At 39.7% G+C, this 14,611-nt stretch overlaps 1 protein-coding gene across 1 annotated transcript in view; it reads right to left on the reverse strand.

Moving 5' to 3' along the window:
- Positions 1 to 10,517: 10,517 nt before the first annotated feature.
- The window catches only part of egfem1 (EGF-like and EMI domain containing 1), an 81,811-nt gene continuing 77,717 nt past the window's right edge, over positions 10,518 to 14,611 (reverse strand). Inside the window, exons 36-38 of the mRNA XM_080771961.1 lie at positions 13,805 to 13,933; positions 13,078 to 13,206; positions 10,518 to 12,599 (exon numbers count right to left, since the gene is read on the reverse strand). Of these exons, the coding sequence (XP_080628087.1) occupies positions 12,517 to 12,599; positions 13,078 to 13,206; positions 13,805 to 13,933 (341 nt within the window). The 3' untranslated portion in view covers positions 10,518 to 12,516. The remainder of the gene's footprint in view (positions 12,600 to 13,077; positions 13,207 to 13,804; positions 13,934 to 14,611) is intronic.

Below are 14,611 nucleotides of genomic sequence, written 5' to 3' on the forward strand. Positions count from 1 at the left end.
TGATGAGAAACGAGGCTAACTTTTTTTTTCAAAATTTCAAAAAACATGGGCTATAACCCACCGTTTTTTTTCATTTTTCATTTTTTTCAAATCCTCAAAAATGATGAAAAACGGCGCGCTATAGTATGCTGTACGATATGGGCTATAGCCCACGGTCCAAAATGATGAGAAACGAGGCTAACTTTTTTTTTCAAAATTTCAAAAAACATGGGCTATAACCCACCGTTTTTTTCATTTTTCCTTTTTTTCAAATCCTCAAAAATGATGAAAAACGGCGCGCTATAGTATGCCGTACGATATGGGCTATAGCCCACGGTCCAAAATGATGAGAAACGAGGCTAACTTTTTTTTTTCAAAATTTCAAAAAACATGGGCTATAACCCATCGTTTTTGTCATTTCGTCATTTTTTTCAAATCCTCAAAAATGATGAAAAACGGCGCGCTATAGTATGCCGTACGATATGGGCTATAGCCCACGGTCCAAAATGATGAGAAACGAGGCTAACTTTTTTTTTCAAAATTTCAAAAAACATGGGCTATAACCCACCGTTTTTTTCATTTTTCATTTTTTTCAAATCCTCAAAAATGATGAAAAACGGCGCGCTATAGTATGCCGTACGATATGGGCTATAGCCCACGGTCCAAAATGATGAGAAACGAGGCTAACTTTTTTTTTCAAAATTTCAAAAAACATGGGCTATAACCCACCGTTTTTTTCATTTTTCATTTTTTTCAAATCCTCAAAAATGATGAAAAACGGCGCGCTATAGTATGCCGTACGATATGGGCTATAGCCCACGGTCCAAAATGATGAGAAACGAGGCTAACTTTTTTTTTCAAAATTTCAAAAAACATGGGCTATAACCCACCGTTTTTTTCATTTTTCATTTTTTTCAAATCCTCAAAAATGATGAAAAACGGCGCGCTATAGTATGCCGTACGATATGGGCTATAGCCCACGGTCCAAAATGATGAGAAACGAGGCTAACTTTTTTTTTCAAAATTTCAAAAAACATGGGCTATAACCCACCGTTTTTTTCATTTTTCATTTTTTTCAAATCCTCAAAAATGATGAAAAACGGCGCGCTATAGTATGCCGTACGATATGGGCTATAGCCCACGGTCCAAAATGATGAGAAACGAGGCTAACTTTTTTTTTCAAAATTTCAAAAAACATGGGCTATAACCCACCGTTTTTTTTCATTTTTCTTTTTTTTCAAATCCTCAAAAATGATGAAAAACGGCGCGCTATAGTATGCCGTACGATATGGGCTATAGCCCACGGTCCAAAATGATGAGAAATGGCTAACTTATTTTTTCAAAATTTCAAAAAACATGGGCTATAACCCACCGTTTTTTTCATTTTTCATTTTTTTCAAATCCTCAAAAATGATGAAAAACGGCGCGCTATAGTATGCCGTACGATATGGGCTATAGCCCACGGTCCAAAATGATGAGAAACGAGGCTAACTTTTTTTTTCAAAATTTCAAAAAACATGGGCTATAACCCACCGTTTTTTTCATTTTTCATTTTTTTCAAATCCTCAAAAATGATGAAAAACGGCGCGCTATAGTATGCCGTACGATATGGGCTATAGCCCACGGTCCAAAATGATGAGAAACGAGGCTAACTTTTTTTTTCAAAATTTCAAAAAACATGGGCTATAACCCACCGTTTTTTTCATTTTTCATTTTTTTCAAATCCTCAAAAATGATGAAAAACGGCGCGCTATAGTATGCCGTACGATATGGGCTATAGCCCACGGTCCAAAATGATGAGAAACGAGGCTAACTTTTTTTTTCAAAATTTCAAAAAACATGGGCTATAACCCATCGTTTTTGTAATTTCGTCATTTTTTTCAAATCCTCAAAAATGATGAAAAACGGCGCGCTATAGTATGCCGTACGATATGGGCTATAGCCCACGGTCCAAAATGATGAGAAACGAGGCTAACTTTTTTTTTCAAAATTTCAAAAAACATGGGCTATAACCCACCGTTTTTTTCATTTTTCATTTTTTTCAAATCCTCAAAAATGATGAAAAACGGCGCGCTATAGTATGCCGTACGATATGGGCTATAGCCCACGGTCCAAAATGATGAGAAACGAGGCTAACTTTTTTTTTCAAAATTTCAAAAAACATGGGCTATAACCCACCGTTTTTTTCATTTTTCATTTTTTTCAAATCCTCAAAAATGATGAAAAACGGCGCGCTATAGTATGCCGTACGATATGGGCTATAGCCCACGGTCCAAAATGATGAGAAACGAGGCTAACTTTTTTTTTCAAAATTTCAAAAAACATGGGCTATAACCCACCGTTTTTTTTCATTTTTCTTTTTTTTCAAATCCTCAAAAATGATGAAAAACGGCGCGCTATAGTATGCCGTACGATATGGGCTATAGCCCACGGTCCAAAATGATGAGAAATGGCTAACTTTTTTTTTCAAAATTTCAAAAAACATGGGCTATAACCCACCGTTTTTTTCATTTTTCATTTTTTTCAAATCCTCAAAAATGATGAAAAACGGCGCGCTATAGTATGCCGTACGATATGGGCTATAGCCCACGGTCCAAAATGATGAGAAACGAGGCTAACTTTTTTTTTCAAAATTTCAAAAAACATGGGCTATAACCCACCGTTTTTTTCATTTTTCATTTTTTTCAAATCCTCAAAAATGATGAAAAACGGCGCGCTATAGTATGCCGTACGATATGGGCTATAGCCCACGGTCCAAAATGATGAGAAACGAGGCTAACTTTTTTTTCCAAAATTTCAAAAAACATGGGCTATAACCCACCGTTTTTTTAATTTTTCATTTTTTTCAAATCCTCAAAAATGATGAAATACGGCGCGCTATAGTATGCCGTACGATATGGGCTATAGCCCACGGTCCAAAATGATGAGAAACGAGGCTAACTTTTTTTTTCAAAATTTCAAAAAACAGGGGCTATAACCCACCGTTTTTTTCATTTTTCATTTTTTTCAAATCCTCAAAAATGATGAAAAACGGCGCGCTATAGTATGCCGTACGATATGGGCTATAGCCCACGGTCCAAAATGATGAGAAACGAGGCTAACTTTTTTTTTCAAAATTTCAAAAAACATGGGCTATAACCCACCGTTTTTTTCATTTTTCATTTTTTTCAAATCCTCAAAAATGATGAAAAACGGCACGCTATAGTATGCCGTACGATATGGGCTATAGCCCACGGTCCAAAATGATGAGAAACGAGGCTAACTTTTTTTTTCAAAATTTCAAAAAACATGGGCTATAACCCATCGTTTTTGTCATTTCGTCATTTTTTTCAAATCCTCAAAAATGATGAAAAACGGCGCGCTATAGTATGCCGTACGATATGGGCTATAGCCCACGGTCCAAAATGATGAGAAACGAGGCTAACTTTTTTTTTCAAAATTTCAAAAAACATGGGCTATAACCCACCGTTTTTTTCATTTTTCATTTTTTTCAAATCCTCAAAAATGATGAAAAACGGCGCGCTATAGTATGCAGTACGATATGGGCTATAGCCCACGGTCCAAAATGATGAGAAACGAGGCTAACTTTTTTTTTCAAAATTTCAAAAAACATGGGCTATAACCCACCGTTTTTTTCATTTTTCATTTTTTTCAAATCCTCAAAAATGATGAAAAACGGCGCGCTATAGTATGCCGTACGATATGGGCTATAGCCCACGGTCCAAAATGATGAGAAACGAGGCTAACTTTTTTTTTCAAAATTTCAAAAAACATGGGCTATAACCCACCGTTTTTTTCATTTTTCATTTTTTTCAAATCCTCAAAAATGATGAAAAACGGCGCGCTATAGTATGCCGTACGATATGGGCTATAGCCCACGGTCCAAAATGATGAGAAACGAGGCTAACTTTTTTTTCAAAATTTTAAAAAACATGGGCTATAACCCATCGTTTTTGTCATTTCGTCATTTTTTTCAAATCCTCAAAAATGATGACAAACGGCGCGCTATAGTATGCCGTACGATATGGGCTATAGCCCACGGTCCAAAATGATGAGAAACGAGGCTAACTTTTTTTTCCAAAATTTCAAAAAACATGGGCTATAACCCACCGTTTTTTTCATTTTTCATTTTTTTCAAATCCTCAAAAATGATGAAAAACGGCGCGATATAGTATGCCGTACGATATGGGCTATAGCCCACGGTCCAAAATGATGAGAAACGAGGCTAACTTTTTTTTTCAAAATTTCAAAAAACATGGGCTATAACCCACCGTTTTTTTCATTTTTCATTTTTTTCAAATCCTCAAAAATGATGAAAAACGGCGCGCTATAGTATGCCGTACGATATGGGCTATAGCCCACGGTCCAAAATGATGAGAAACGAGGCTAACTTTTTTTTTCAAAATTTCAAAAAACATGGGCTATAACCCACCGTTTTTTTCATTTTTCATTTTTTTCAAATCCTCAAAAATGATGAAATACGGCGCGCTATAGTATGCCGTACGATATGGGCTATAGCCCACGGTCCAAAATGATGAGAAACGAGGCTAACTTTTTTTTTCAAAATTTCAAAAAACATGGGCTATAACCCACCGTTTTTTTCATTTTTCATTTTTTTCAAATCCTCAAAAATGATGAAAAACGGCGCGCTGTAGTATGCCGTACAATATGGGCTATAGCCCACGGTCCAAAATGATGAGAAACGAGGCTAACTTTTTTTTTCAAAATTTCAAAAAACATGGGCTATAACCCACCGTTTTTTTCATTTTTAATTTTTTTCAAATCCTCAAAAATGATGAAAAACGGCGCGCTATAGTATGCCGTACGATATGGGCTATAGCCCACGGTCCAAAATGATGAGAAACGAGGCTAACTTTTTTTTTCAAAATTTCAAAAAACATGGGCTATAACCCACCGTTTTTTTCATTTTTCATTTTTTTCAAATCCTCAAAAATGATGAAAAACGGCGCGCTATAGTATGCCGTACGATATGGGCTATAGCCCACGGTCCAAAATGATGAGAAACGAGGCTAACTTTTTTTTTCAAAATTTCAAAAAACATGGGCTATAACCCATCGTTTTTGTCATTTCGTCATTTTTTTCAAATCCTCAAAAATGATGAAAAACGGCGCGCTATAGTATGCCGTACGATATGGGCTATAGCCCACGGTCCAAAATGATGAGAAACGAGGCTAACTTTTTTTTTCAAAATTTCAAAAAACATGGGCTATAACCCACCGTTTTTTTCATTTTTCATTTTTTTCAAATCCTCAAAAATGATGAAAAACGGCGCGCTATAGTATGCCGTACGATATGGGCTATAGCCCACGGTCCAAAATGATGAGAAACGAGGCTAACTTTTTTTTTCAAAATTTCAAAAAACATGGGCTATAACCCACCGTTTATTTCATTTTTCATTTTTTTCAAATCCTCAAAAATGATGAAAAACGGCGCGCTATAGTATGCCGTACGATATGGGCTATAGCCCACGGTCCAAAATGATGAGAAACGAGGCTAACTTTTTTTTTCAAAATTTCAAAAAACATGGGCTATAACCCACCGTTTTTTTCATTTTTCATTTTTTTCAAATCCTCAAAAATGATGAAAAACGGCGCGCTGTAGTATGCCGTACAATATGGGCTATAGCCCACGGTCCAAAATGATGAGAAACGAGGCTAACTTTTTTTTTCAAAATTTCAAAAAACATGGGCTATAACCCACCGTTTTTTTCATTTTAAATTTTTTTCAAATCCTCAAAAATGATGAAAAACGGCGCGCTATAGTATGCCGTACGATATGGGCTATAGCCCACGGTCCAAAATGATGAGAAACGAGGCTAACTTTTTTTTTCAAAATTTCAAAAAACATGGGCTATAACCCATCGTTTTTGTCATTTCGTCATTTTTTTCAAATCCTCAAAAATGATGAAAAACGGCGCGCTATAGTATGCCGTACGATATGGGCTATAGCCCACGGTCCAAAATGATGAGAAACGAGGCTAACTTTTTTTTTCAAAATTTCAAAAAACATGGGCTATAACCCACCGTTTATTTCATTTTTCATTTTTTTCAAATCCTCAAAAATGATGAAAAACGGCGCGCTATAGTATGCCGTACGATATGGGCTATAGCCCACGGTCCAAAATGATGAGAAACGAGGCTAACTTTTTTTTTCAAAATTTCAAAAAACATGGGCTATAACCCACCGTTTTTTTAATTTTTAATTTTTTTCAAATCCTCAAAAATGATGAAAAACGGCGCGCTATAGTATGCCGTACGATATGGGCTATAGCCCACGGTCCAAAATGATGAGAAACGAGGCTCACTTTTTTTTTCAAAATTTCAAAAAACATGGGCTATAACCCACCGTTTTTTTCATTTTTCATTTTTTTCAAATCCTCAAAAATGATGAAAAACGGCGCGCTATAGTATGCCGTACGATATGGGCTATAGCCCACGGTCCAAAATGATGAGAAACGAGGCTAACTTTTTTTTCAAAATTTTAAAAAACATGGGCTATAACCCATCGTTTTTGTCATTTCGTCATTTTTTTCAAATCCTCAAAAATGATGACAAACGGCGCGCTATAGTATGCCGTACGATATGGGCTATAGCCCACGGTCCAAAATGATGAGAAACGAGGCTAACTTTTTTTTTCAAAATTTCAAAAAACATGGGCTATAACCCACCGTTTTTTTCATTTTTCATTTTTTTCAAATCCTCAAAAATGATGAAAAACGGCACGCTATAGTATGCCGTACGATATGGGCTATAGCCCACGGTCCAAAATGATGAGAAACGAGGCTAACTTTTTTTTTCAAAATTTCAAAAAACATGGGCTATAACCCACCGTTTTTTTCATTTTTCATTTTTTTCAAATCCTCAAAAATGATGAAAAACGGCGCGCTATAGTATGCCGTACGATATGGGCTATAGCCCACGGTCCAAAATGATGAGAAACGAGGCTAACTTTTTTTTTCAAAATTTCAAAAAACATGGGCTATAACCCACCGTTTTTTTCATTTTTCATTTTTTTCAAATCCTCAAAAATGATGAAATACGGCGCGCTATAGTATGCCGTACGATATGGGCTATAGCCCACGGTCCAAAATGATGAGAAACGAGGCTAACTTTTTTTTTCAAAATTTCAAAAAACATGGGCTATAACCCACCGTTTTTTTCATTTTTCATTTTTTTCAAATCCTCAAAAATGATGAAAAACGGCGCGCTGTAGTATGCCGTACAATATGGGCTATAGCCCACGGTCCAAAATGATGAGAAACGAGGCTAACTTTTTTTTTCAAAATTTCAAAAAACATGGGCTATAACCCACCGTTTTTTTCATTTTTCATTTTTTTCAAATCCTTAAAAATGATGAAAAACGGCGCGCTATAGTATGCCGTACGATATGGGCTATAGCCCACGGTCCAAAATGATGAGAAACGAGGCTAACTTTTTTTTTCAAAATTTCAAAAAACATGGGCTATAACCCACCGTTTATTTCATTTTTCATTTTTTTCGAATCCTCAAAAATGATGAAAAACGGCGCGCTATAGTATGCCGTACGATATGGGCTATAGCCCACGGTCCAAAATGATGAGAAACGAGGCTAACTTTTTTTTTCAAAATTTCAAAAAACATGGGCTATAACCCACCGTTTTTTTAATTTTTAATTTTTTTCAAATCCTCAAAAATGATGAAAAACGGCGCGCTATAGTATGCCGTACGATATGGGCTATAGCCCACGGTCCAAAATGATGAGAAACGAGGCTAACTTTTTTTTCAAAATTTTAAAAAACATGGGCTATAACCCATCGTTTTTGTCATTTCGTCATTTTTTTCAAATCCTCAAAAATGATGACAAACGGCGCGCTATAGTATGCCGTACGATATGGGCTATAGCCCACGGTCCAAAATGATGAGAAACGAGGCTAACTTTTTTTTTCAAAATTTCAAAAAACATGGGCTATAACCCACCGTTTTTTTCATTTTTCATTTTTTTCAAATCCTCAAAAATGATGAAAAACGGCGCGATATAGTATGCCGTACGATATGGGCTATAGCCCACGGTCCAAAATGATGAGAAACGAGGCTAACTTTTTTTTTCAAAATTTCAAAAAACATGGGCTATAACCCACCGTTTTTTTCATTTTTCATTTTTTTCAAATCCTCAAAAATGATGAAAAACGGCGCGCTATAGTATGCCGTACGATATGGGCTATAGCCCACGGTCCAAAATGATGAGAAACGAGGCTAACTTTTTTTTTCAAAATTTCAAAAAACATGGGCTATAACCCACCGTTTTTTTCATTTTTCATTTTTTTCAAATCCTCAAAAATGATGAAATACGGCGCGCTATAGTATGCCGTACGATATGGGCTATAGCCCACGGTCCAAAATGATGAGAAACGAGGCTAACTTTTTTTTTCAAAATTTCAAAAAACATGGGCTATAACCCATCGTTTTTGTCATTTCGTCATTTTTTTCAAATCCTCAAAAATGATGAAAAACGGCGCGCTATAGTATGCCGTACGATATGGGCTATTGCCCACGGTCCAAAATGATGAGAAACGAGGCTAACTTTTTTTTTCAAAATTTCAAAAAACATGGGCTATAACCCACCGTTTTTTTCATTTTTCATTTTTTTCAAATCCTCAAAAATGATGAAAAACGGCGCGCTATAGTATGCCGTACGATATGGGCTATAGCCCACGGTCCAAAATGATGAGAAACGAGGCTAACTTCTTTTTTTCAAAATTTCAAAAAACATGGGCTATAACCCACCGTTTTTTTCATTTTTCATTTTTTTTCAAATCCTCAAAAATGATGAAAAACGGCGCGCTATAGTATGCCGTACGATAATATGTATGACATAGTGTCACACAAAATTTGCAGAAATAGCGACAACAAGTCGGTCTGTCTGAGTTTTACAAATATTTAACTAATGACTATAACAAGAGCTTGTGACTAAACAATAACTATAGGATCCACTGGGACACAGTTCTTTATTACATTCCTGGAAAAGTAACAGTTTTGTGCAGGTTTCCACCCGACAGCGACGATATACAGTAAGGCCTGACTTCTACAAAGTCAATCTTACCATTCAGACACCTTTGGGTAAACTAAAGCCCAGAGCCAGGTATATGCTGCGTTATGAGCCGAGTAGGCCTACTGGAGGTGGTGTGGCCACCCAGCGCCTGGTGGATGGATGGCCTCTTTGGGCCTGTTTGACTGGAAACAGGTGTGTGTCATCCGAAGATGAAGGCCTGCGTGATAAACATTATTGGAGAACATCTGCTGCTTGTCACAACACGGGAGCAAGCCGGAGCGCACCCCCGCATCCATCAGTTTCACCGGGGGAGTAGTGGGGTGGTTGATGGGTGGGGAGGGGGTGGACGGGCTCTGTCCCTCGCCCGCGGGCCTGTTGGTCCCATCACTCACCTCAGGGGACGGTGTTTCTGCCGCAGCGGGGCCATGCGTGGTCTGTCCTCCAGGCACCTGCCTGCCGGCCAGCAGCCGCCTTTGGCCACTAGCAGTGGAAACGCTCCATCGCACACTTGAGAAATGCCTCAGCAATAGCATTCTCACTAACACACACACACACACACACACATGCGCACGCGCACACACACACACACACACACTTAGGTTTGTATTACTATATTTGTGAGGACACCCTTTCAGGACAGCATAGGGATTTTAAGTGTGCAATTTTTAACCCTTTAACTAAAGCTGAAAATACCGACAAACAAGCTTATTTAAACAACTCATCGCTCTGCAAGCTTGTATTTTGAGTATAACAATCTGTGATTTTTTTTACCATAAAACCATTAATTTAGTGTAAATGTATATAATAAGTATAGTAATACAAACAGACACACACAAGACTTGCACACTGGGCACTGCAGCTGAGGCGTATAGTGTGCAGGGGAACACACACAGACTATGATGCACACACACACACACACACACGAACATTCACTTCCTATCACCACACATACACTATGTTGTTACACCCTCCCATTTCAGACAGGTGTCAGGGAGGCAGCCGAGGCCTCGGTGCTTGACCCCCCACCGGCTGATGAGAATGAGAGCCTGGGCACCCTGGCTGAACCCCTCTGAGTGAACGCACACGGGCGCGCGCACACACACACACACACACACACACAATCAGAGCTGTGACAGCAGGTACCCCCACCTTCCCCACTATTCCGCCTCTCAGGAATCACAGGAGCCAATACCATGCAACATCGCTCTCAAATCCCACTTCTCACATATGATTTGTTTACACTAACACACACATTAAGCTCTCAAAGTGGGACATGTTGGCCGAGCTTGAATTACCGGTAAGTGTTAAATTCTTGCACAACCGACATATGATTTTCCAACCCGTAATGAAAACATTATAAGATCGTGGTCACACACTGAAGAAAATAATGTTTGTATGTATTGTACGGTAAATACAAACACACATTGAAATGATATGTAGAGTAGACCAAAACAGAAGTATGAAACTCATTTTTATCAAAATAGCACCATTTACGTAGGCATTCCATTAGGCAGAAGGTACAGTACATTATGAGTCATGTAGTAGATATTGACCTGAGATACAATACAAATTAAATTTTGCAATAATCACACACCCTTATTTACATTATATACATGTTTGGTAAATGATAGCAGTAGTGGTACGGGGCATAATATTGATCAGACCATGGTCATGTTGTCCAAAGGCCTAGACATATTTTTTTTATATTCACTTTTACCAAAGACAGGTACACAAAAAAAAATCAAGGTCAATTTACGTGTATTGAACTTCACGCTCTACATCCACTCCTAAATGGATCTTCACATACAGTACCTGAAAGAGCTACGGGACACGTCATATTTAACCCATTTTGGACTGAGTTTGATAAAAAATAATAAAAAATCTATGTCAGTGATGCTCAACCTTTTTCATGTCAAGTACCCCCAGAACTATCTCTATTGGGCCACGGACCCCCATCTCAAAATATGTAGTTCCAGGGACCCCCCAGAAGCAAATATTTTAGTTAAAAATGTTCGCTCTGAAATATATATTCAATGATTTGCGCCACATTTTAACGATTTTTCAAAAATAGCAGACCTACAAGCGAGTGAGCTTGTAGATCTGCTATTTTTCAATAGCTAACATAATGCTTAAAACACCAACAGGAGTTCCCGCCCAAAATGGGTTAATATGGTAAAACATCTACAGTGCTCTGTGCACAGCACAGCGCACTGCAATAGGAAACGCTACTGTGTGATCAATGCCAATTAATTTAGAACGTTTGCAGTGCCGAGGAGCAAAGCTTGCCCATGTCTGCTCAAATTCCCAAGCCAATATGTGGGAGTGATTTGTAGATGGGGGATGCATGCACAGCATTATTTCACCACAGTCATATTTTATAAATCAAGCATACGCAGGATTATGATGAAGTTGAAAGTCAATTTTTATGGCCAGGCCCACATAGCTGGGTTTCCCTAAAACATCTGTTTGGTATAATTTAGATTTTTTTCTGTAAGCCTAAGAACAAGGAAGGACATGATCTTAGTGAAGAAAAGAACAATCAACACATTTAAAAAACATGGACTTACTAAAGGGCAACATTGACGTTTCAAATTAAAAACAAAAGGAAATCATTTAGTAACAACATTCTCGTACTGTACATGATAACAGAATAAATATGTTTGCGTGACAACACCAGTGTGATGGTATTGAATAACATAATTGGTGAGGATTTAGACAATGTGCTACTTGATATTTAGAGAGAAAACCAATGAAACTGACTTTACTGTAGCTCATCTGATTAGTTTTTTCTTTTTTCAGATTTTGTATATTTACAGTAGGGGGAGGATAATTCAACAAAATCATTTCTGTTAAAAATGAATGCTGAAGTTCCTAGTGCAGAGGTGGTCCTAGAGACCACTGCAACGTCCCTGTTGCTGTGAAATGTCCCTGTACATTAGGATGATGGATCACGAATCTCTACAGGTTTTCACACAATAATCTACATTTTTGAATAGGGCTTAAATGGTTAAACTCTCATTTCCCATGTTTCCTTACCTGTGAAAGGAATTGGCAAAGAAAATGTTACGTTACTGTGGAATCACACTGGAGAAGACAATAATGTTTTACAAGCTTGATGGTTAAACAGGAAGGTACTGTATCTGGGAGTAGTATTTACATTAAACGTAAATTATTCCAGATCCCTTGCTGTTTTGCAAGTTACACTGTAGATTTCCCATTATGACAGGCATATGTTTGTTGAATATTGCTAAGATACTTGTGAAAAACCTCGCCTGGTACATGGAGTTTTTGTCTTTTCCAAAAGTCCATTGACTGCGTAACACCACCACCAGTCTCAGTTCTGGAAGCCTGTTTCCAGTTTCCACAAAACATCTTCATATGAGCATCAGCTTGGGTTCCTTTGTAAGATGATCTCAGTGTGAAGATGCAGTGGTGAAGTGGTCCTGTGCTTCAGGACGCCCCGGTCAGGAGCGAGGCCCTCTATCTGGGCTATGTGTGTTTGACGCCTGCTCTTCTCCTGGTCCGCTGGGACACGGAGGAGTTCACCGCTGCTGGGATCTGCTCCAGTAATCCTGAGAGGAAGGAGAAAAAAAGCACACAAAAGACCCACGAAGACATTCAGCACCGTTCGGGAAAATCAAAAGCAAATGTTCTGGGGTTTTGGGGAAGAGAAGTAAACTGCTACGCAGGTCTCCCGTGAGCTTGGCTTTTGGCGGGGGGGGGGGGGGGGGGGGGGGGGGGAGACAGCCTGAAGCCTGGTAACCTGCTGAGTGCAGATTAAAATAACTGTCAGGTGACAGGAGCCGCTATTGAGGTAGACAGGGAGACACACAGACCGATGGGGCTCAGCCTCACTCACTTACTGACACAGTATTTCACCAAAGCTGGTTCAGCTTTACTGCTTATAGGAGTGTGTGTGTGTGTGTGTGTGTGTGTGTGTGTGTGTGTGTGTGTGTGTGTGTGTGTGTGTGTGTGTGTGTGTGTGCATGCGTGTGTGCGTGCGTGTTTGTTCATGCTACATTGGGCTTCATAGGCAACAGGAGAGTTTACCTTTGCTACAGGTGGGACCCAGCCAGGTGAGGGGGCAGTGGCAGCGTCCACTCCGCTCGTCACACTGGGCCCCGTGGGAACACTGGCACAACAAGGAGCACTGAGGGCCAAAACGATCTCCACCACAGTCTGAGAGAGAGAGACAGAGAGACATAGAGAGAGAGAGAGAGAGAGAGAGAGAGAGAGAGAGAGATAAAGGAGAGACTAAAAGACATAGCCAGGGGGTCCGCGGAATAATTCACAGATTGTTTTATTTATTATTATTACCAGTAAGATGCCCTGAGGGCGAGAAGCGACCTCGCCCTTTGGGGCTAGGTTGCCCTAAAGGGCACGCATCCGCCTGGGTGACGGGAGACTGCTGGGCGAGCGCTGGTGCTTTGACATGGGGGGGTCAGATTAACATATGGAATTCATTCTGTACTGGCCATAATATGGAGCGTGTGTTGAGTGTACAGGGTTTGATGAGGTCAGCTCCATATATGGAGATCTAAGGGTGGACAGTGGGGGCAGTGTCTTGAGTGTACAGAGTTTGATGAGGGCCCAGGTAGGGCCTTAATTTCAGGGCCTGTTCAGAACTCTACTGCCGGGCTGCACTAATAACTTTGGGGAGAGCCCATCTAGAGTTTGAATGGACAGGTATCAGTCAAAAGGCATGTTTGGTGCCCAAACATGCCCAAAATCGGGATGCTAGGTTGAAAGTGGCTAGCAACATTGCCATGTACTGTACCTCTGTCACATCTGTCTCCTGTCCTTCCTGGGGGACAGAGGCACCTTCCTGTGGCCGAATCACATGGTACGTCCCCGACGCAGTCACATGACTGTTGACAGTCCAATCCAAACCGCCCAGGATCACATCCTAAGAACACACGCAATCACGCACAGATGCACACACAAACACACAGTTTTGCATGCATGCAACAACAAGATGTACAAATATAAATGTCCAACCATCCCATATAAACACAAACATGGGAGGACAGATGCAATGGTAAAGCATGCACAGACATCTCCTCTCTCTCTCACACTCACGCACGCACACACACGCATGCACACAGGTCAGGTTTGATGGTGGAGTCATTGGCTATCTTGCAGCTGCTGTACAGTGCTCAGTCATATCTCCTGCTGGGGCCGAAGTGGCCATTTAGGCCCTAACACTGTGGCAGAGAGCCTCCAAGCCGGCTGGAGGACACATATTTAGGCCCTCACACACTGTGAGCCTCATAAAAGGCGGGAGGGCACAGGGATGCAACAGGAATGCATTAAGCAGGCAGGAAACACCTGTCTCTCATCAAATAACCACATCTGCCTGCCCTCCTGCCAGCCTGTCTTTCTGTCTGTCTGTCTGTCTGTCTGTCTTGGCTGGGTTTTATTTAATTTTTTGCAATGTGTTGTTCATGCAGGTATATGTTCATACTTACATAAATGTACTTCTAACAGATGCACAACATGGGGGGTTTCCTGGTAGACTAATGTGTATACCACATGCATTTGGCTTTGAAACCTGGCCCACTCTTTCTTCAAGAAACATCCTCAC

Source organism: Protomyctophum bolini (genome assembly GCF_963924005.1).
Source record: "Protomyctophum bolini genome assembly, chromosome: 9".
Taxonomy (NCBI): Eukaryota; Metazoa; Chordata; class Actinopteri; order Myctophiformes; family Myctophidae; genus Protomyctophum; species Protomyctophum bolini.